Source organism: Pseudophryne corroboree, chromosome 1 (assembly GCF_028390025.1).
Source record: "Pseudophryne corroboree isolate aPseCor3 chromosome 1, aPseCor3.hap2, whole genome shotgun sequence".
NCBI lineage: Eukaryota > Metazoa > Chordata > Amphibia > Anura > Myobatrachidae > Pseudophryne > Pseudophryne corroboree.
Window position 1 is genome coordinate 85,849,910 of NC_086444.1, and position 23,026 is coordinate 85,872,935.

At 46.3% G+C, this 23,026-nt stretch overlaps 1 protein-coding gene across 1 annotated transcript in view; it reads left to right on the forward strand.

Moving 5' to 3' along the window:
- Positions 1-4,535, forward strand: part of EGFLAM (EGF like, fibronectin type III and laminin G domains) — a 354,680-nt gene extending 350,145 nt beyond the window's left edge. The window contains exon 23 of the mRNA XM_063961208.1: positions 469-4,535. Within this exon, the coding sequence (XP_063817278.1) occupies positions 469-623 (155 nt within the window). The 3' untranslated portion in view covers positions 624-4,535. The remainder of the gene's footprint in view (positions 1-468) is intronic.
- The last annotated feature ends 18,491 nt before the right edge of the window (positions 4,536-23,026 follow it).

The following is a 23,026-nucleotide window of genomic DNA, read 5'->3' on the forward strand; positions in this document are numbered from 1 at the left end:
TCCTTAAACCATTGCTACAGTATCTATTGCAAGCAGGGTGAAAGCCTCCATGTTGTTCAGGAACTGGACAGTAAATGACTGGAAATGGGTCATGTGGTCTGATACATCAGGTTTTCACTTACACCATGCAGATTGTAGGGTGAGGATATGGAGACAACAGCACAAAACAATGGATGCTTCTGGATCCACTACCATCAAACTTTCAGGAACTGTAAGATGCCATTCATTGCATTTAGACTAATATTCCCCATGAAACATACAGTTAGTAAAATCCATGCCAGAAGAATTCACGCCGTATTAAAGGTGACCCAACAAAAGTACTATTATGGGGGGTCATAATATGTCTCTGCGTACCTCTGTGTGCCACTTATATTTGCGTAGGCAGTGGTCTACATGAGGTCCTCACCAAGATGCAGAAATCATGTAAGAAAGTCTTTGAAATGAATGTTGTCATCTATTGTCTTCCAGGTGGAATGAAGGAGATTGCCCTGCACACTAACAGGCAGTACCTGGGAGGCCTCATAGGCTGTATCTCCCACTTCACCCTCTCCACAGACTATCACGTCTCACTGGTGGAAGATGCATCCGACGGGAAGAACATTAATACTTGTGGCACTAAATAGTGAGGAGACTGACATCCTAAAGCTCTGTTTTTATTTGCTTGCGGAACAAAGGAAGACTTTGCACTCTGAGGACAATCTGCAATCCATGTCATTCCAAAAATGTTTCCAGACAACAAGAACCAAAAAGAATCTTCTACCATATGTTTCCTTTTCTAGGACAAACTGTAAATGCTGTATTTCCTAACTTTCCAGTATTGTGGGATTCAGACCAATGCATGACTAATGTAAGCGGAATGCGTGCATTTCTGGCACCGCTGTCCCTAACATACACAAAAAGTCCTTGAGAACATGGACAAGCTCGTACGTGGCCCCCTCACCATCAACCCTTAGTAATATAACAAAGAAGACAAAACCTTGAAGAGTGAAAATTGCTGGTAACTTTTATTGGTCGCACATTCTATGTTATGTACATTATGGTATTTCTATTTTTGTACGAGATCACAGTTTAGGTGCTGGATGACTGAGACAGGCCATACAGTATATAAGAGCACCATGGCTTGAAGAAGAAGAAAGCGAGATTAGCTCGCTACATGACAAGCCCCCAGATCGCGTCAACCAAACGTTCTCCTTCTGTGCAGATCGTCCGACTACTCTGAATTTCTTAAAGAATGCTATCATTAGTGTAGATTTCTAAATTGGTTGTGTACAATTAAATTTAATTAGAAAATGCTATTTATTTTAGATCAACTGCACAGTTGTAGTGCGACCTTTGGTTTATAATGATCATCGTATTTCTCGTGATACTGCATTCGTAAAAAGATTTTGGTCATTGATTAAACCTTTACTGGCAACGGTGAGAATTGCATCCCCCTTTTAGTGATCTTCTTTTCTCAGCCCCAAAGATAACACAACCCAAAAAAAAAAAAAAATTGTCTAATCGCCAAGGATATTTGAACAAATATAGGGTATTTTGGGGTAGCTGAATCCAAAAATGAAAGTAGATTTTTTGAATTGTCTCTAGTTTTTGAGATAATGGATATCCAATGTCATATTTGGAATCAGCACCACATAGTTAACCCCAAATCCCTCTAATATGGGGGGTCATTCTGAGTTGATCGCTAGCTGAAAATGTTCGCTGCGTTGCGACTAAGTGAAAAACCGGCACTTATGCACATGCGTATGCGGTGCATTGCGCACGCGCAACGTACTTTCACAACGGCTGATGTAGTTTCACACAAGGTCTAGCGAAACTTTTCAGTCGCACTGCTGCCCGCAGAGTGATTGACAGATTTCAGTCGCACTGGCTGCCGCAGAGTGATTGACAGGAAGTGGGCATTTCTGGGAGTCAACTGACCGTTTTCAGGGAGTGTTCGAAAAAACGCAGGCGTGCCAGGAAAAACGCAGGCGTGGCTGGGCGAACGCAGGGCGTGTTCGTGACGTCAAAACAGGAACTGAACAGTCTGAAGTGATCGCAAGCGCTGAGTAGGTCTGAAGCTACTCTGAAACTGCACAAAATTATTTTGTAGCCGCTGTGCGATCCTTTTGTTCGCACTTCTGCTAAGCTAAAATACACTCCCAGTGGGAGGCGGCATAGCGTTTTCACGGCTGCTAAAAACTGCTAGCGAGCGAACAACTCGGAATGACCCCCATGATCACTAATAAAATGAGCGTTGATCAGTGTAATTTGTTACTTTTCTGCTCCCTTCTGGTGTTCCTAACATACCTACTTGTGCACTGGAGACAGGGCTGCCATCAAAAATTGTGGGGCCCGAGACTCCATTTGGAAACAGATTCTCCCAAACCATGCCCGATTTTATAGATCATTTATAGATCATTTTTTTTTTCGTCTTAGGAAAATCAAGACTATTCGCAGATCCACTTTAGGTGGTCATTCCGAGTTGATCGCAGCCAGCAACTTTTTGCTGCTGCAGCGATCAACTAGCCCACGCCTATGGGGGAGTGTATTTTAGCTTAGCAGGGCTGCGATCGCTTGTGCAGTCCTGCTAAGCTAAAAAAAATTCACACAAAACAAGACCAGCCCTGGACATACTTACCCTGTGCGATGGATCCAGCGATGATGGGCTCGACTTTGACGTCACTCCTCCGCCCTCCGTTCTCCTGGGCACGCCTGCGTTTTACTCACCACTGCCCGAAAATGGCTCCAAACGGTCCGGATCCGTCCTGCACCACCCTCTTCCTGTCAATCTTCTTTGCGGTCCGTCCTGCGACCGCTTTCTTCTTATGCCGTGACGTAACCCGGCAACCACTGTCACAGGGCAACGTCGCGAACGCGCACTGCGGCCGCCTCGCATGCGCATTCCGCACCCGTTCGCTCCGCAGCGATAAACCGCTGCGTGCGAACGGGTCGGAATGACCCCCTTAGGTCCTATTCACTACAGTAGAATTTTTTTTTTTTTTTACAATGTTGCAACCCTGTTGCATTACTGGTGAGGCATTAACATTACAAGTCTGTGTATTAAAATCATATGTTTAAATGTAAAATGATGATATTTGTAGGATAGCTCCGTTCTGGTAGGAACTGTCCATCATTGAAAATAGCTGCATAAATAGCAAAATACCGTTCTACTATATTACACCACCCACAAATGTTATCATAGTGCCGATTGAAAACATAAAATGACCATGAACTATGTGGTAGAATTATCCACAGATATTGAAAATAGTTTTACTTAAGCCACTAAACACTAACATTTTAGACCAAGTCCATTTATAAATGGGTAAATTATGTATATGGTTACTTCCTGTTGGAACACCAGGCATGCAATCTCACTTACGGGTATATTCATGAAGCAGTGAAAAGAGTGGAGAAGTGAGCCTGTGGAGAAGTTGCCCATGGCAACCAATCAGCTGCTCCGTACAATTGTACAGTATGCAAATGATAAATTTTACTTAAATGCTGATTGGTTGCCATGGGCAACTTCTCCACTGGCTTACTTCTTGATACTTTTCACTGCTTCATGAATAGACCCCAGTGCAGACTCATGATATTTATGTCCAGGTAGCGTTGAGAGGGTCCAGTTTAAGGTGGTTAGTGGTTGTATTTGCAGATTTATTCCTTTTCTCTTTATCCGAAACGCCTGTGGCACATGCAGTCTAAAAAACTGGCTTCTTATTTTTCTGACTATATGATACAGATTATTTGTATCATTCACACGCTAGGAACAAATCTCTAGTTTTGAATGTATGCAGTACCTACTTAAGGGCAGCAGGTGACATAATACTGACAGGGAGCCAACATGGCATTGGAAATTCAAAAGGAAAATAAGATAAAACAAAGGTAAGGAATGTACATAGGAAATAAATGTACTTTTAAAGAGCAGTGGAGGTATTTCCAATAATCATTGAATTTTATTTTATTTTTTTTATTCAAAGAAAGGCATTGAGAGTTGGATCATTAGCTTTGCCAGCCTGCAGGTACGGGTGAATCTTGGAATTTAAGGCACATGAGGAATAACAGGAAAGATATAAGAGATGTTATTTTCACTACAATGACCATAGATACAAATCTACCACTACTCATTCCCACTGTGTCCCCCGCAGAGCTATCGTACATTTATGCGGATCACGTTACTGATTTTCTGATTACAGGCACAAAGTTAAATTATATTTTATATGTGTTTAAGCCTGCTGTGGAATATTAGTGTATCAGCTTAGAAATTAAGGTTTCCCTAATTACAAGAGGAGTCTAAATTAATGTGAAATTGTAAGTTCTGACAGTATCCAAAGGACCGCAGCTGAGGTCACATGCTCTGGGGATGGATAATGTTGACATTAGATATGGTAAGCAGCAGTGTTGACGCAGGTCGCACATTACCTTTATGAGTCAAGTTGGTGAGAAGTCGCCAGCACCCAGTGATAGACTTTCTCCATTGGCTGTGTGAGCACCCTGATCTCACTGTGACAGTAACATCACTAAGCACAGGGGATCCGGTCTGAAGATCAACAGTGTCTAGGTCGACAATGTTTAGGTCGACCACTATAGGTCGACAGTCACTAGGTCGACATGGATGGAAGGTCGACAGGGTTTCTAGGTCGACAGGTCTAAAGGTCGACATGAGTTTTTCAAATTTTTTTATTTTTTCATACTTAACGATCCACGTGGACTATGAGTGGAACGGTAAAGTGTGCCGAGCGAAGCGAAGGCACCATGCCCGAAGCATGGCGAGCGAAACGAGCCATGCGAGGGGACGTGGTGCACTAATTTGGGATCCCGGTCACTTTACGAAGAAAACGACACCAAAAAAAAAAAAAATCCTCATGTCGACCTTTAGACCTGTCGACCTAGCACATGTCGACCTAGAAACCCTGTCGGATGGAAGATCCATGTCGACCTAGTGACTGTCGACCTATAGTGATCGACCTAAACATTGTCGACCTAGATACTGTCGATAAAACGAACCACACCCAAGCACAGAACCAAAGAGGGGAAAGTGTTATTATGCGTGCTGATAGATGAACATTGGCCTATGTGATCTATCTAAGCCAGTGATGGGGAACCTTTGGCACTCCAGCTGTTGTTGAACTATACATCCCAGCATGCCCTGCTACAGTTTTTCTATTTGGCCATGCTAAAACTGTAGCAGGGCATGCTGGGATGTGTAGTTCAACAACAGCTGGAGTGCCAAAGGTTCCCCATCACTGATCTAAGCAGTGCATCTGACCAGTCCCTGGCTCCTTACTGAGACCTGAGAGTGGTATCATTCATTTTACAAGGTATTTATTACCTACTAATTTGTCCATTCCTAATTGCACCCAAGAGCACTATAGTAAGCTACACTGTATAAAAGGGACGCCATGTAATGTACAGGACTCCAGGACATTTATATTGTGGACTATTCTGCATGGAAACTGTTTGAAACATTGGATCTGTATTTTTGTAGCTCTTCAGTGAAATTCAATCTGTGCTTTTGATCTACTGTATTTGCACAAACGGGATATTAGCTACATACAGTAAGACTATTATTTTTCGAGTTACTTATACTGTTGCCCACACAGAATACTTTAGTTGCGTACTGTAACATTATATATTTCTGACCAGTGCCAAAATGGCAGTTTTTATTCTTAAATTGTATGTGGAATAATGCCTAACAAAGCGACAGAGATGGCAGCTTCCAGCACGTACTTACAATAAAATGACTGTGTTTGTTTACTTAAGATTTATAAACAGATAAATGAAAAAATATATACGCTGATGTTAAACTGGATACATTTCCTTCCATATGTGTTTTCTGCTGTTGGAACTGCAATAGCAAACGTGCACACTTGCGGGGGTTATTCAGAGTTGTTAGCATACCAAAAATGTTAGCAATTGGGCAAAACTATGTGCACTACAGGTGGGGCAGATGTAACATGTGCAGAGAGAGTTAGATTTGGGTGGGGGGGTGTTCAAACTATAATCTAAATTGCAGTGTAAAAATAAAGCAGGCAGTATTTACCCTGCATATAAACAATATAACCCACCAAAATCTAACTCTCTCTACACATTACATCTGCCACACCTGCAGTGCACATGGTTTTGCTCAATTGCTTACTTTTTTGGTTTGCTAACAACTCTGAATAACCCCCATTATTATTATTAGAAATAGTATTTGGAAAGTGCATGTGAGGACTTGTTGTCACACGTTTTTCACTTCTGATTTCTGGAACACTTGTTAAGGTGCTGAACTATGAGCCTAATTGAGGCCTGAACGAACCACACGTCTGTACGCAGCGGCTGCATTCGGGTAGTCTGAGCACGCACACTGGCCACAGTACACAACCTTGCAGCGTGATTGACAGTGGCGACATGCAGGGGGGCATGTTTGCGGCATTGGGGAACGGGGTGTTCGGAACGTGGTGGGCCGGGACCGTTTTCGTAGGTGGCTGCAGCGATCTGCATTCATCTCTGAATAACCCCCTGTGCGCGAGGGGAATATACTTCCCCTACGTGGCTGAAAACAATAAACATTCTTTTTTTTTTGTTAACAAGTGAACCTCTGCCAAGTTTTGTATAAATTACATTTCTGAATGCTTCAAAATCACCACCGGAAAGTAACTCAATTTATCCGCGAAAGGATTTGTCAATATTTCTACCTCGATAAAAGTGCACAACATTCGTCATACGTCTTTTATTTGCTTTCACAACCAAAGTCCTCCGTTATCCCGCTGTCACATTGTACGCTTAACGTTGACCTAAGATTTTACATGCTCAGCCCTACAGCGAATTTGTAATATAGCTGATCTATTTTGTATTGTGGTCTAATTCCTGGACCTCTTTGTAGCTCTGACATAGACCTTTTGTACATGTATATTTTTTATAGAACCAAATATAGTAACCTCTGACCAAATGTAATGTAGAATTTTAGATGTAAACACAACATTTTTGCACAATCTCCAAAATGTGTTTGTTATATAAACATGTGTTTGTGTCTTTACGGTGTTTGTCCGTTCCCTTCTTACAACGTCTGAAACTTTTGTAAATTTCATGTTTGATTTTTAAAATAATAAAACCCGTTAAGTAATTTTGTATACCCGATCATTCCATTTCTTTTGTTAATCTGGGCAAAACAATGAAACGGTTGCTAGTGGCAACAAGGAATTCATGTTTTTTTTGGGGGGAGGGCAGTGATTTCCTGCATCACTAACACCTTACATTTTGAATTTACGTGTGTTATAGCACCAACCGCCTATATATAAGCTAAAGTTGACTATGTTTTTACTAATGGGGTAATTTTACACAGCTGCTTCTTACACAGGAGATCAAAGCTTCTAGAGAGGACAAGTGGAGGTGTTGCCAATAGCAACCAATCAGATTGTCATTATAACTTATTTAGTGTATGCTATAAAATTATAGCAAGAATCTGATTGGTTGCTAGCTTCCTATCATCTATGCTTTAAAAAACAAAACAAAAAAAAACTTTATTATCAGCTTTACAAAACATACAGTACAGTAGTTGTCACACTAATGCCCAGATTTATCAAGCATTGGAGAGTGATAAATAGCATGTGATAAAGTACCAGCCAACCATCTCCTGTTATTTTTCAAACACAGCCTGTGACATGACAGCTAGGAACTGATTGGCTGGCACTTTATCACTGTGCTATTTATCACTCTCCAAGGATTGATAAATGGGGGTTAAAGTATATTCTAACAACTGATCTGTTATTCTCGCTCTATGCATTCTTAATCACCTACCAAGCACGCTAGTCCTCACTAACCACCCCACCTCACAATACTCCATAGCAATCTCTTTCCATACCATTAATCTACCAACAAACACACCCTCAAAGTTATTAACCTACCTGCCAACCTCTGTGCTTTAATAATCCACCAACAACTATTAACTTGAAACATACTTGCCTACCTGACCCTCTCCATGAGGGAGAAAATGCTCTGTTTCTGGACTTTCCTGGTAATGTATGATTGCCATCACCTGTGGTGAAATACCTTTATTATCAATTAACTAGCTCACCACAGGTGATGGCAATCATACATTACCAGGAAAGTCCAGGAACAGAGCATTTTCTCCCTCATGGAGAGGGTCAGGTAGGCAAGTATGACTTGAAAGTGTAATGGCTAACCTCTCACATGTGCATCATCACTGGCCTCCTACTAGAGCAGGCATTCCCAACCGCGGCCCTCAAGGAACACCAACAGTGCAGGTTTTAGTGATATCCAGGCTTGAACACAGGTGACTTAATTAGTACAGTCAATTATTTTGATTTAACCATCTGTGCTGAAGCCTGGATATCATTAAAACCTGCACTGTTGGTGTGCCTTGAGGACCGTGGTTGGGAATGCCTGTACTAGAGTGTAGGAAGCTCCAGAAACAGGCTAGAAAAAGAAAATAAATAAATAAAACCACAGAACCTCTGGAAAAGGCTGCAACCATTATTTAGGTTTTTCTTGAAAAACATTGATTAATGCTCATGTGTTTACCCTATTTACACAGAATTATTTACCCAAAGTAGACAGTTTTGCTGGTTTGTTTTTATTCATTACTGAATAATAAGGTGGCCTCCTTTTTGGTAAACCCTCTCTATGTCTAGGGATGGCCATCGATGGGGTGGTTGCCATTGATGGCTGAGGGGCAGTGATGATTTTTATTTTTTCCCTCAGCACCCCACCCCCTTAGTGATTGGCCCGCTGCCTGCTGTTCATCACGGTAGCGTTATCCATTGATGGTTTCAAGTCATCAATGGTTTCATGACATCGATATTAATTACCAATGGCATCATTGATGGTTAAGCTGCCAACTGCAATCCCTACTTGTGTCATTAAGTGATTTTTCATTTTCTCAGCGGCATTTGGCACAAGTGGGCGGAGCAGGTTGGGGTCACAGTGGTTGATTGTTGAAGGCATCTAGGGCACCTTGAGCGTATGTGACAAGTTATGGTGCTGTATAATGTCTCTGCTCATCAGGTGCCATATACAGCACACGCCTACAGTTCTGGGTGATGTCAGCTACACGGGAAGGCATGGCGGCTGCTCTCTCTTCTCAGTGCCGCCAGTGTAACTGAACTGGTGATTCAAGGTCAGAGCCTGCGTATTTCACCTACCTTTCCATCTGTGCATGGACATCAGCAGAGTGTTAGGAACCTTATGTATTCAACAGTGCTAAACCACATTGATGCAGAGATCCTGGATAGTCTATTGCTTCACTAAGCTACACTGCTAGATAGCGGCTTGTCGAACACAGGAGCCGAATCAGAGATTTCCAGAACTTCAATGTTCTTCAAAACTCTAATATTGCTGGATCTGCACACGTGCAGGAGCCGCACTGTGCAATTGCAGAGATCTGGAACTGCAACGTTGGTCGCAGTGCCCAGAAAGTGCCAGCAAGATTGACATGCTGATTACTTTTGTTGGTCCTGTTGTCTGGGCATGCCGTAGCCAGTGGCTATGTTCTAGGGTGCAGTTTCACTGGCCCCTGCAGCGCAGTTTTGCTGGACATCCAGCCAATATTCAGAGGATCAGATGCTGCATATTCAGACGCAGGCAATGGGTGTCTTAACACAAGACACCTTGTATGGCCTTTGCCTATTTTAGCACAGCTGCTGCATACACACACGCACCTGCTGTGCCTTCACCGTAAATCTTTGACGTAGACTCATCATCAGAGATCCTAATAAAAAAACAAAAGTATGGGTTTCCGGACAAATATACACAAAGGGATTTTCACACTCTGGACTTCGTAACGCATGCACATAGACACTGTGGTATGCAGTCAGAAGGCCACCGTATTCGATGTGTAACAGCAGAAGGTCAACTTTAATGTTGACACAGTCAGTGGCGTAACTTCATCCCATTTAATAATTAGTATTTTAACTGACTCCTCTATACCTGCCACAACATCTCTGACCCGGCCCTCTACAGCCAACACTAAGGGGTCTATTTACTAAGCGCTGGATGGAGATAAAGTACCAACCAACCAGCTCATAACTGCCATGTCATAGACACAGGCTGCGTTTGGGAAAAAAACAAAAACCAGGAGCTGATTGGCTGGAACTTTATCTCAGTCCAGTTTATTTTCACCCAAGGCTTAGTAAATAGACCCCTAAATCACTAACTAAATCAGTGTCCAATATTCGAATTACACCACACAGTTATGGCTGTTACTCACATTACACCGCACAGTACCGTCCGTTACTCACATTACACCACACAGTACCATCCGTTACTCACATTACACCGCACAGTAATGGCCGTTACTCACATTACACCGCACAGTAATGGCCGTTACTCACATTACACCGCACAGTAATGGCCGTTACTCACATTACACCGCACAGTAATGGCCGTTACTCACATTACACCGCACAGTAATGGCCGTTACTCACATTACACCGCACAGTAATGGCCGTTACTCACATTACACCGCACAGTAATGGCCGTTACTTACATTACACCGCACAGTAATGGCCGTTACTTACATTACACCACCGCACAGTAATGTCCGTTACTCACATTACACCGCACAGTACCGTCCGTTACTCACATTACACCGCACAGTAATGGCCATTACTCACATTACACCGCACAGTAGCGTCTGTGGGAGGAGGTTACAAATTACATGGGCCCAGATCTGATGGAGGGGTACAGTGGGGGCCCAGGTCCCCACCCCCCCTCTTACCTGGAAGCTCTAGCTGCAGCTTTTCTCCACATTTTGGCGCAGTGAGTGTATTACACGATTGACATATTATAAAAGCGCTATATCTGGGAATTGTTTCCAGTGTCAGTTGGCGCTGGGTGTGTGCTGGCATACTCTCTCTCTGTCTCTCCAAAGGGCCTTGTTGGGGACCTGTCCCCTTATAGACTGATCCCTGTGTGTGTGTGAGGGTGTCGGTACGCGTGTGTCGACATGTCTGAAGCGGAAGGCTCATCCAAGGAGGAGGTGGAGCAGATGATTGTGGTGTCTCCGTCGGCAACACCGACTCATGATTGGTATGATATGTGGAATATTTTAAATGCTAATGTGACCTTATTACATAAGAGAATGGACAAATCTGAGTCCAAGGAAACAGCAGAGAGTCAATCCGCGGAATTGTCTGGGTCACAGGGCCCGTCAGGGTCTCAAAAGCGTCCCTTATCACAAATAGTAGACACTGATACCGACACGGATTCTGACTCCAGTGTCGACTATGATGAGGCAAGGTTGCACCCTAAGGTGACCAAAAGTATTCATTATATGATTGTGGCAATAAACGATGTTTTGCATATTACAGATGACCCCTCTGTTCCTGACACGAGGGTACACATGTTTAAGGGGAAGAAACCTGAGGTAACGTTTCCTCCATCTCATGAACTGAACGAATTGTTTGAAAAAGCTTGGGAAACTCCAGATAAAAAAACTGCAGATTCCCAAGTGGATCCTTAGGGCGTATCCTTTCCCTGCAGAGGACAGGGTACGTTGGGAATCCTCGCCCAGGGTGGACAAGGCATTAACGCATCTGTCCAAAAAGGTGGCGCTACCGTCTCCAGACACAGCGGGCCTAAAGGATCCTGCGGATCGTAGACAGGAGACTACCTCAAAGTCTATTTATGCACATACAGGGGCTTTACTCAGGCCGGCAATAGCATCGGCATGGGTCTGTAGCGCTGTTGCAGCATGGACAGATATCTTGTTGGCTGACATGGATACCCTGGACAAGGATACCATTGTCCTGACTTTAGGCCATATTAAGGACAAGGCGAGCTCTGTGGACCCGCCAATGGTCGGGTGATGCAGACTCAAAAAAGCATATGGAGATTTTACCTTACAAGGGTGAAGTTTTATTTGGGGATGGTCTCGCGGACCTGGTTTCCACAGCTACCGCGGGTAAATCTACATTTTTGCCTTTTGTTCCCCCACAGCAAAAGAAAACCCCACAATATCAGATGCAGTCCTTTCGGTCGCATAAGTCCAGAAGAGGTCGGGGCTCCTCTTTCCTTGCCAGAGGTAAGGGTAGAGGTAAGAGAACACCTGCTTCGGCTAGTTCCCAGGAGCAGAAGTCCTCCCCGGCTTCTGCTAAATCCACCGCATGACGCTGGGGCTCCACGGAGGGAGTCCGCACTGGTGGGGGCACGTCTTCGACTCTTCAGCCAGGTCTGGGTCCTATCGGGCGTGGATCCTTGGGCGTTGGAAATTGTGTCCCAAGGTTACAAACTAGAGTTCGAAGAGGTGCCCCCTCGCCGATTTCTCAAGTCGGCTTTGCCAACTTCTTCCCCGGAGAGGGGAGTGGTAATAGATGCAATTCAAAAGCTGTGTCAACGGCAAGTGATTGTCAAGGTTCCCCTAGGCCAACAGGGAAAAGGGTACTATTCAACAATGTTTGTGGTCCCGAAGCCGGATGGTTCGGTCAGACCAATTTTGAATCTAAAATCACTAAACCTTTACTTGAAAAAGTTCAAATTCAAGATGGAATCACTCCGGACTGTGATATCCAGTCTGGAAGCAGGGGATTTTATGGTGTCACTGGACGTGAAGGATGCCTACCTTCATGTCCCCATATTTCCTCTTCATCAAGAATACCTACGTTTCGTGGTACAGGACTGTCATTACCAGTTTCAGACGTTGCCGTTTGGGCTTTCCACGGCCCCGAGGATTTTCACCAAGGTAATGGCAGAAATGATGGGGCTCCTGCGCAAGTAGGGGGTCACAATTATCCCGTACTTGGACGATCTCCTGATAAAGGCGAGAACAAGGGATCAATTGCTGAAAGGCGTGTCACTCTCCCTGAGAGTGTTACATCAACATGGTTGGATTCTCAATCTGCCAAAGTCACAGTTGCTTCCAACGACTCGACTATCATTCCTAGGCATGATTCTGGACACGGAACAGAAGAGGGTTTTTCTACCAATAGAAAAAGCCCAGGACATCCAGAACATGGTCAGGGACCTGCTAAAACCAAAAAGAGTGTCGGTGCATCAATGCACTCGTGTTCTGGGAAAAATGGTGGCAGCCTACGAGGCCATTCCCTTTGGCAGGTTCCATGCGAGGACGTTTCAGTGGGACCTTCTCGACAAATGGTCGGGGTCCCATCTACACCTTCATCAAAAGATAAGCCTGTCCCCCAGGGCCAGGGTGTCTCTCCTGTGGTGGCTGCAGAGTGCTCACCTTCTAGAGGGTCGCAGGTTCGGCGTTCAGGACTGGGTTCTGGTGACCACGGACGCAAGCCTCCGAGGATGGGAACAGTCACAAACGGAAGAAATTTTCAGGGGATATGGTCAAGCCAGGAGGCTTGTCTACACATCAACGTACTGGAATTGAGGGCCATATACAACGGCCTTCGACAAGCGGAGTATCTTCTTCGCGACCTACCGGTTCTGATTCAATTAGACAACATCACAGCAGTGGCTCATGTAAACCGCCAAGGCGGGACAAGAAGCAGAGTGGCTATGGCGGAAGCCACAAGAATTCTGCGCTGGGCAGAAAATCACGTAAGTGTTCTGTCAGCAGTCTTCATACCGGGAGTGGACAACTGAGAAGCAGACTTCCTCAGACACGACCTCCATCCAGGAGAGTGGGGACTTCATCAAGAGGTCTTTGCAGAGATAGCAAGTCTTTGGGGACTTCCTCAAATAGACATGATGGCGTCACGCCTCAACAAAAAGCTTCGGACGTACTGTGCCAGGTCAAGGGACCCTCAGGCAGTAGCGGTAGACGCCCTAGTGACACCATGGGTGTTTCAGTCGGTCTATGTGTTCCCTCCTCTTCCTCTCATCTCAAAAGTGTTGAGAATCATAAGACGAAACAGAGTACAAGCAATACTCGTGGTTCCAGATTGGCCTCGAAGGGCCTGGTATTCGGATCTTCAGGAAATGCTCACGGAAGATCCGTGGCCTCTTGCTCTCAGGGAAAACCTGTTACAGCAGGGGCCTTGCATGTTCTAAGACTTACCACGGTTGCGTTTGACGGTGTGGCGGTTGAACACCGGATCCTAGCAGAGAGAGGTATTCCAGAGGACGTTATCCCTACTCTGATAAGGGCTAGGAAGGAGGTAACGGCGAAACATTATCAAGGTATCTGGAGGACATATGTATCTTGGTGTGAAACCAAGAATGCTCCTACGGAAGATTTCCATCTGGGCTGTTTTCTCCACTTCCTACAGACGGGAGTGGATATGGGCCTAAAATTAGGCTCAATTAAGGTACAGATTTCGGCCCTATCTATATTTTTTCAAAAAGAATTGGCTTCTCTCCCAGAAGTCCAAACTTTCGTGAAGTGAGTGCTGCACATCCAGCCTCCTTTTGTGCCACCAGTGGCGCCATGGGACCTTAACGTGGTGTTACAGTTCCTTAAATCACACTGGTTTGAACCTCTTCAAACGGTGGGATTAAAATGTCTCACCTGGAAGGTGGTTATGTTATTAGCCTTGGCATCTGCAAGGCGGGTGTCGGAGTTGGCGGCCTTGTCTCACAAGAGCCCCTACTTGATTTTTCATGTGGATAGAGCAGAGTTGAGGACTCGTCCTCAATTTCTGCCTAATGTGGTCTCTTCTTTTCATTTGAACCAACCTATTGTGGTGCCTGTGGCTACGGGTGACTTGGAGGACTCCAAGTCCCTGGATGTGGTCAGGGCCTTGAAAATTTACGTAGCCAGGACAGCTAGGGTTAGGAAAACAGAGGCTCTGTTTGTCCTATATGCAGCCAACAAGGTTGGCGCGCCTGCTTCTAAGCAGACTATTGCTCGCTGGATCTGTAACACGATTCAGCAGGCTCATTCTACGACTTGTGACGAGCAGCTACTTGGTCGGGTTCAAACACTTTTGCAAAATTCTACAAGTTTGATACCCTGGCTGATGAGGACCTCGCGTTTGCTCAATCGGTGCTGCAGAGTCATCCGCACTCTCCCGCCCGGTTTGGAGCTTTGGTATAAACCCCATGGTCCTTACGGAGTCCCCAGCATCCTCTAGGACGTAAGAGAAAATAAGATTTTAAACCTACCGGTAAATCTTTTTCTCCTAGTCCGTAGAGGATGCTGGGCGCCCGTCCCAGTGCGGACTAAATCTGCAAGACTTGTATATAGTTGTTGCTTACATAAGGGTTATGTTACAGTTAAGATCGGTCTTTGACTGATACTGTTTTTTTGTTCATACTGTTAACTGGTTGCGTATATTCCAGGTTATACGGTGTATTTGGTGTGGGCTGGTATGAATCTTGCCCTTAGATTAACAAAATCCTTTCCTCGTACTGTCCATCTCCTCTGGGCACAGTTTCTCTAACTGAGGTCTGGAGGAGGGGCATAGAGGGAGTAGCCAGTGCACACCCATACTAAAAGTTCTTTAGAGTGCCCATATCTCCTGCGGAGCCCGTCTATACCCCATGGTACTTACGGAGTCCCCAGCATCCTCTACGGACTAGGAGAAAAAGATTTACCGGTAGGTTTAAAAATAAGAATTTACTCACCGGTAATTCTATTTCTCGTAGTCCGTAGTGGATGCTGGGGACTCCGTAAGGACCATGGGGAATAGACGGGCTCCGCAGGAGACTGGGCACACTATAAGAAAGATTTGGTACTACCTGGTGTGCACTGGCTCCTCCCTCTATGCCCCTCCTCCAGACCTCAGTTAGGATACTGTGCCCGGAAGAGCTGACACAATAAGGAAGGATTTTGAATCCCGGGTAAGACTCATACCAGCCACACCAATCACACCGTATAACTCGTGATATTAAACCCAGTAAACAGTATGAAATACAACTGAGCCTCTCAACAATAACCCTTTAGTTAGGCAATAACTATATACAAGTATTGCAGACAATCCGCACTTGGGATGGGCGCCCAGCATCCACTACGGACTACGAGAAATAGAATTACCGGTGAGTAAATTCTTATTTTCTCTGACGTCCTAGTGGAGGCTGGGGACTCCGTAAGGACCATGGGGATTATACCAAAGCTCCCAAACGGGCGGGAGAGTGCGGATGACTCTGCAGCACCGAATGAGAGAACTCAAGGTCCTCCTCAGCCAGGGTATCAAATTTGTAGAATTTAGCAAACGTGTTTGCCCCTGACCAAGTTGCAGCTCGGCAAAGTTGTAAAGCCGAGACCCCTCGGGCAGCCGCCCAAGATGAGCCCACCTTCCTCGTGGAATGGGCTTTCACTGATTTAGGATGCGGCAATCCAGCCGCAGAATGCGCCAGCTGAATTGTGCTACAAATCCAGCGAGCAATAGTCTGCTTAGAAGCAGGAGCACCTATTTTGTTGGGTGCATACAGGATAAAAAGCGAGTCAGTTTTCCTGACTCCAGCCGTCCTGGAAACATAAATTTTCAAGGCCCTGACTACGTCCAGTAACTTGGAATCCTCCAAGTCCCTAGTAGCCGCAGGCACCACAATAGGTTGGTTCAAGTGAAAAGCTGATACCACCTTAGGGAGAAACTGGGGACGAGTCCTCAATTCTGCCCTATCCATATGGAAAATCAGATAAGGGCTTTTACATGACAAAGCCGCCAATTCTGACACACGCCTGGCCGAAGCCAAGGCCAATAACATGACCACTTTCCACGTGAGATATTTCAGATCCACGGTTTTAAGTGGTTCAAACCAATGTGATTTTAGGAAACTCAACACCACATTGAGATCCCAAGGTGCCACAGGAGGCACAAAAGGGGGCTGAATATGAAGCACTCCCTTTACAAAAGTCTGAACTTCAGGCAGTGAAGCCAGTTCTTTCTGGAAGAAAATCGACAGAGCCGAAATCTGGACCTTAATGGAACCCAATTTTAGGCCCATAGTCACTCCTGACTGTAGGAAGTGCAGAAAACGACCCAGCTGAAATTCCTCTGTAGGGGCCTTCCTGGCCTCACACCACGCAACATATTTTCACCAAATGCGGTGATAATGGTTTGCGGTTACTTCTTTCCTGGCTTTTATCAGCGTAGGAATGACTTCCTCCGGAATGCCCTTTTCCTTTAGGATCCGGAATTCAACCGCCATGCCGTCAAACGCAGCCGCTGTAAGTCTTGGAACAGACAGGGCCCCTGCTGTAGCAGATCCTGTCTGAGCAGTAGAGGCCATGGGTCCTCTGATAACATTTCTTGAAGTTCCGGGTACCAAGCTCTTCTTGGCCAATCCGGAACCACGAGTATCGTTCTTACTCCTCGCCTTCTTATTATTCTCAGTACCTTTGGTATGAGAGGCAGAGGAGGGAACACATAAACCGACTGGTACACCCACGGTGTCACTAGAGCGTCCACAGCTATCGCCTGAGGGTCCCTTGACCTTGCGCAATATCTCTTTAGCTTCTTGTTGAGGCGGGACGCCATCATGTCCACCTGTGGCCTTTCCCAGCGGTTTACCAACAGTAGGAAGACTTCTGGATGAAGTCCACACTCTCCCGGGTGTAGGTCGTGTCTGCTGAGGAAGTCTGCTTCCCAGTTGTCCACTCCCGGAATGAACACTGCTGACAGTGCTAGTACGTGATTTTCCGCCCATCGGAGAATCCTTGTGGCTTCTGCCATGGCCACCCTGCTTCTTGTGCCGCCCTGTCAGTTTACATGGGCGACTACCGTGATGTTGTCTGATTGGATCAGAACCGGCTGGTTTTGAAGCAGGGGCCTTGCCTGACTTAGGGCATTGTAAATGGCCCTCAGTTCCAGAATGTTTATGTGTAGGGACGACTCCTGACTTGACCAAAGTCCCTGGAAATTTCTTCCCTGTGTGACTGCGCCCCAGCCCCGAAGGCTGGCATCCGTGGTCACCAGGACCCAGTCCTGTATGCCGAATCTGCGGCCCTCTATAAGATGAGCACTCTGCAGCCACCACAGTAGAGACACCCTGGTCCTTGGAGACAGGGTTATCAGTTGATGCATCTGAAGATGCGATCCCGACCACTTGTCCAAGAGGTCCCACTGGAAGGTCCTTGCATGGAACCTGCCGAATGGAATTGCTTCGTACGAAGCCACCATTTTTCCCAGGACTCGTGTGCAGTGATGCACCGATACCCGTTTTGGTTTTAGGAGGTCTCTGACTAGAGATGACAGCTCCTTGGCTTTCTCCTGCGGGAGAAACACTTTTTTCTGTTCTGTGTCCAGAATCATCCCCAGGAACAGTAAGCGTGTGGAAGGAACCAGTTGTGACTTTGGAATGTTTAGAATCCAGCCATGCTGTTGTAGCACTTCCCGAGATAGTGCTACTCCGACCAGTAACTGCTCCCTGGACCTCGCCTTTATTATGAGATCGTCCAAGTACGGGATAATTAAAACTCCCTTTTTTCGAAGGAGTATCATCATTTCTGCCATTACCTTGGTAAACACCCTCGGTGCCGTGGACAGTCCAAACGGTAGTGTCTGGAATTGGTAATGGCAATCCTGTACCACAAATCTGAGGTACTCCTGGTGAGGAAGGTAAATTGGGACATGCAGGTAAGCATCCTTGATGTCCAGGGATACCATGTAATCCCCCTCGTCCAGGCTTGCAATAACCGCCCTGAGCGATTCCATCTTGAACTTGAATCTTTTTATGTATGTGTTCAAGGATTTCAAATTTAAAATGGGTCTCACCGAACCGTCTGGTTTCGGTACCACAAACAGTGTGGAATAGTAACCCCGTCCTTGTTGAAGTAGGGGTACTTTGACTATCACCTGCTGGGAATACAGCTTGTGAATTGCCTCTAGTACAGCCTCCCTGCCCGAGGGAGTTGTCGGTAAGGCCGATTTGAGGAAACGGCGGGGGGGAGGCGCCTCGAATTCCAGCTTGTACCCCTGAGATACTACTTGAAGGATCCAGGGATCCACCCGTGAGCGAACCCACTGATCGCTGAAATTTTTGAGGCGGCCCCCCACCGTACCTGGCTCCGCCTGTGGAGCCCCACCGTCATGCGGCGGATTTGGAAGAAGCGGGGGAGGACTTTTGTTCCTGGGAACCTGCTGCGTGGTGCAGCTTTTTTCCCCTTCCTCTGCCTCTAGACAGAAAGGACCCGCCTTTTCCCCGCCTGTTTTTCTGGGGTCGAAAGGACTGTACCTGATAATACGGCGCTTTCTTAGGCTGTGAGGGGACATGGGGCAAAAATGCTGACTTCCCAGCTGTTGCTGTGGAAACAAGGTCTGAGAGACCATCCCCGAATAACTCCTCACCCTTATAAGGCAAAACTTCCATGTGCCTTTTAGAATCTGCATCCCCTGTTCACTGCCGATTCCATAAGCCTCTCCTAGCAGAAATGGACAATGCACTTATTCTAGATGCCAGCCGGCAGATCTCCCTCTGTGCATCTCTCATGTACAAGACTGAGTCTTTTATATGCTCTACGGTTAGCAATATAGTGTCCCTGTCCAGGGTGTCAATATTTACTGACAGGGAATCTGACCAAGCAGCAGCAGCACTGCACATCCACGCTGAAGCAATAGCTGGTCTCAGTATAACACCAGTGTGTGTATATATAGACTTTAGGATAGCCTCCTGCTTTCTATCAGCAGGTTCCTTTAGGGCGGCCGTATCCGGAGACGGTAGTGCCACCTTTTTAGACAAACGTGTGAGCGCTTTATCCACCCTAGGGGGAGTTTCCCAACGTGACCTATCCTCTGGCGAGAAAGGGAACGCCATTAGTAATTTTTTTGAAATCACCAATTTTTTATCAGGGAAAGCCCACGCTTCTTCACACACTTCATTTAATTCTTCAGATGGGGGAAAAACTATTGGTAGTTTTTTCTCCCCAAACATAATACCCTTTTTTGAGGTACCTGGGTTTATATCAGAAAGGTGTAAAACCTCTTTCATTGCCTCAATCATGCAACGAATGGCCCTAGTGGACATTAAATTTGACTCATCGTCGTCGACACTGGTATCAGTATCCGTGTCGACATCTGTGTCTGCCATCTGAGGTAGTGGGCGTTTTAGAGCCCCTGATGGCCTTTGAATTGCCTGGGCAGGCACGAGCTGAGAAGCCGGCCGTCCCGCATTTGGCATGTCGTCAAATTTTTTATGTAAGGAGTCGACACTTGCACGTAATTTCTTCCATAAGTCCATCCACTCAGGTGTCAGCCCCGCAGGGGGTGACATCACATTTATAGGCATCTGCTCCGCCTCCACATAAGTCTCCTCATCAAACGTGTCGACACAGCCGTACCGACACACCGCACACACACACAGGGAATGCTCTTAAAGGAGACAGGACCCCACAAAAGCCCTTTGGGGAGACAGAGAGAGAGTATGCCAGCACACACCAGAGCGCTATATAATGCAGGGACTAACTGAATTATGTCCCCTATAGCTGCTATAATATTTACTGCGCCTCATATTTGTGCCCCCCCCTCTCTTTTTTACCCTTTTCTGTAGTGTAGACTGCAGGGGAGAGTCAGGGAGCTTCCTTCCAGCGGAACTGTGAGGGAGAAATGGCGCCAGTGTGCTGAGGGAGATGGCTCCGCCCCTTTTTCGGCTGACTTTTCTCCTGCTTTTTTCTGTATTCTGGCAGGGGTAATTACCACATATATAGCCTCTGGTGCTATATATTGTGGTTATTTTGCCAGCCAAGGTGATTTTATTGCTGCTCAGGGCGCCCCCCCCCAGCGCCCTGCACCCTCAGTGACCGGAGTGTGAAGTGTGTATGAGGAGCAATGGCGCACAGCTGCAGTGCTGTGCGCTACCTTGGTGAAGACTGAAGTCTTCTGCCGACGATTTTCCGGACCATCTTCTTGCTTCTGGCTCTGTAAGGGGGACGGCGGCGCGGCTCTGGGAACGAACACCAAGGACGGGTCCTGCGGTCGATCCCTCTGGAGCTAATGGTGTCCAGTAGCCTAAGAAGCCCAAGCTAGCTGCAAGCAGGTAGGTTCGCTTCTTCTCCCCTTAGTCCCTCGTTGCAGTGAGCCTGTTGCCAGCAGGTCTCACTGTAAAATAAAAAACCTAATATATACTTTCTTTCTAGGAGCTCAGGAGAGCCCCTAGTGTGCATCCAGCTCGGCCGGGCACAGAAATCCAACTGAGGTCTGGAGGAGGGGCATAGAGGGAGGAGCCAGTGCACACCAGGTAGTACCAAATCTTTCTTATAGTGTGCCCAGTCTCCTGCGGAGCCCGTCTATTCCCCATGGTCCTTACGGAGTCCCCAGCATCCACTAGGACGTCAGAGAAATCTTATTTTCTCTATTTTTTTCTAAGGGAACATGGCCACGCCTCCTGTGATTAGGCTCTCTACTGCCCTGGCTGGGAGGCATGCCATGCTCCTGTGAGTGGGTGCTTCTAATGCGTTAGACATACCCCCAAAGAGGTGTGGCAATGCCCCCAGCATGGTGTGGTCACACCCCCTCCAGGGGCAGGGGCCCAGGAAGTTGTGGTACCAGGGCCCAGGGATTCTCTTGGCAGCCCTGGTGGCCATGCCGTCCCTGAAGCCAGTGGGTTTTTGTGCCGCTGGTACTGCTGCTGCACATGTGCTCAGCATTAAAAACGACTCAACGACTCAAAAGTCCGACCGGAGTGTGTGAAATTAGCCTAAGGCTGCAGGAAGGGAGGTTAGGGTTACTCTACAGAAGGGGAAGTGAGGTTTAAGAGGGAGTTTAGGGTTAGTGTAATGCTGCTAGGGGGAAGGCAAAGTTTATGGTGTTAGGTTAGAGTTAGTGGGGAGGCTATGGTAATGATGTGGGAAGTGAGGTCAGACTTATGTTACAGGGGAAAGGGTTAGATTTTAGCATGGTCCTTTAGTATGAAGAGAGACCAGCTGCAGACAGAACCGGAATAGTGGGAGGGGGAAGAGGAGTGGAAAAGAGGGGCAAGAACAAATAGAGACTTGTCACACTGTGTGGAGACTTAAAGTGTACCTATTACTGACAGTGGTGTAGAGCTAACCCTGGGCTTTTGGGGGCATGGTCTAACTATGGGATGCTAGGCTACACACCCTTATGTAAAATATACACAAAAACTGGGGAAATGGGCGGGCACCATGAAAACTACTTAGGCAGGAGCAAATCCAGGGACTGTGGGAGCACAATCAGTGTGATCACCCAACATCCCTCCCCGGCAGAGACTACGGCTGATGCTCTGTAGCAGCAGACTCACTAAAAATACTGCAACCCAGCATAGCTCCGTAGAGACAGCTAAGGGAGAGAGAAGAGTGGGGCTGGACGAGAGGTAGGGTGGCAGACTCCTGGAGATATTTGCTTATCTGACCTGTGTGGTGTGGGAGCCAAGATTATCCAGCTGTCACTTTGCTGCTTCTGTGTGCCGGGGGAGAACCTCCGCGAACGTCACAAGGGGTATGGCTTGGAGGAAGGCTGCAGTATGAGACGCGTGTGAGTCCGTGCATAGGCGGGTGGATGTGGAATTGGTGCCCACAGGGCAAATGTGGGCTGAGCATCATCCGCACTACCCTAGTTACGGCCCTGCGGTCAAGGCAGAATGGAGGAGGCTGGAGACCGGCGGCAACTGACTCCGTTTCTCCAGGTGTTCCGCCCCTCGACACAGTTAAAATGTCAACATCTGCAAAATGTCAATATCGCCTTCAGACTTAGTGGCAGTAATAACATAAAACACAGTATGTTGACCTTTTAACAATGTTGACATACTGAATGTTGATATTAAGATCATGTTGACACATTCAATGTCAAGATTATGACTATCTGGACATTTTCAGTTTGACATAATGAACCATACGCATTCTAGCTGTTATAAAGGGGATGGTATCGATATACCAACAGTCACCATCCCAATGGATCCCAGTGAGTATTATGACCCTTACCCCTAACCCATACCTCCCGCAGCCTAACCTTAACCGCCCTACGCAGCCTAACACTCCACCTATCCCTGCAGCCTACTCGTAGGACATTTTGCGAAATGGGATGGTGACAGCTGGAATAGTAACTACATCCCATTATAAAGCACTCTATACCTCGCAGTTATTTATAAAGGACAAATTTCCAACATTAAGTAAATTAAATTTTGAGATCTTATTTTCAATGCCTAAATGGCAAATTGCTTTTATCCCTACTTTGGATTAAATAAAGTGTTTTTATCCAAGTTGATCTTGGTTATTAATATTCATTGTGGCTACTATAGAAAAGTT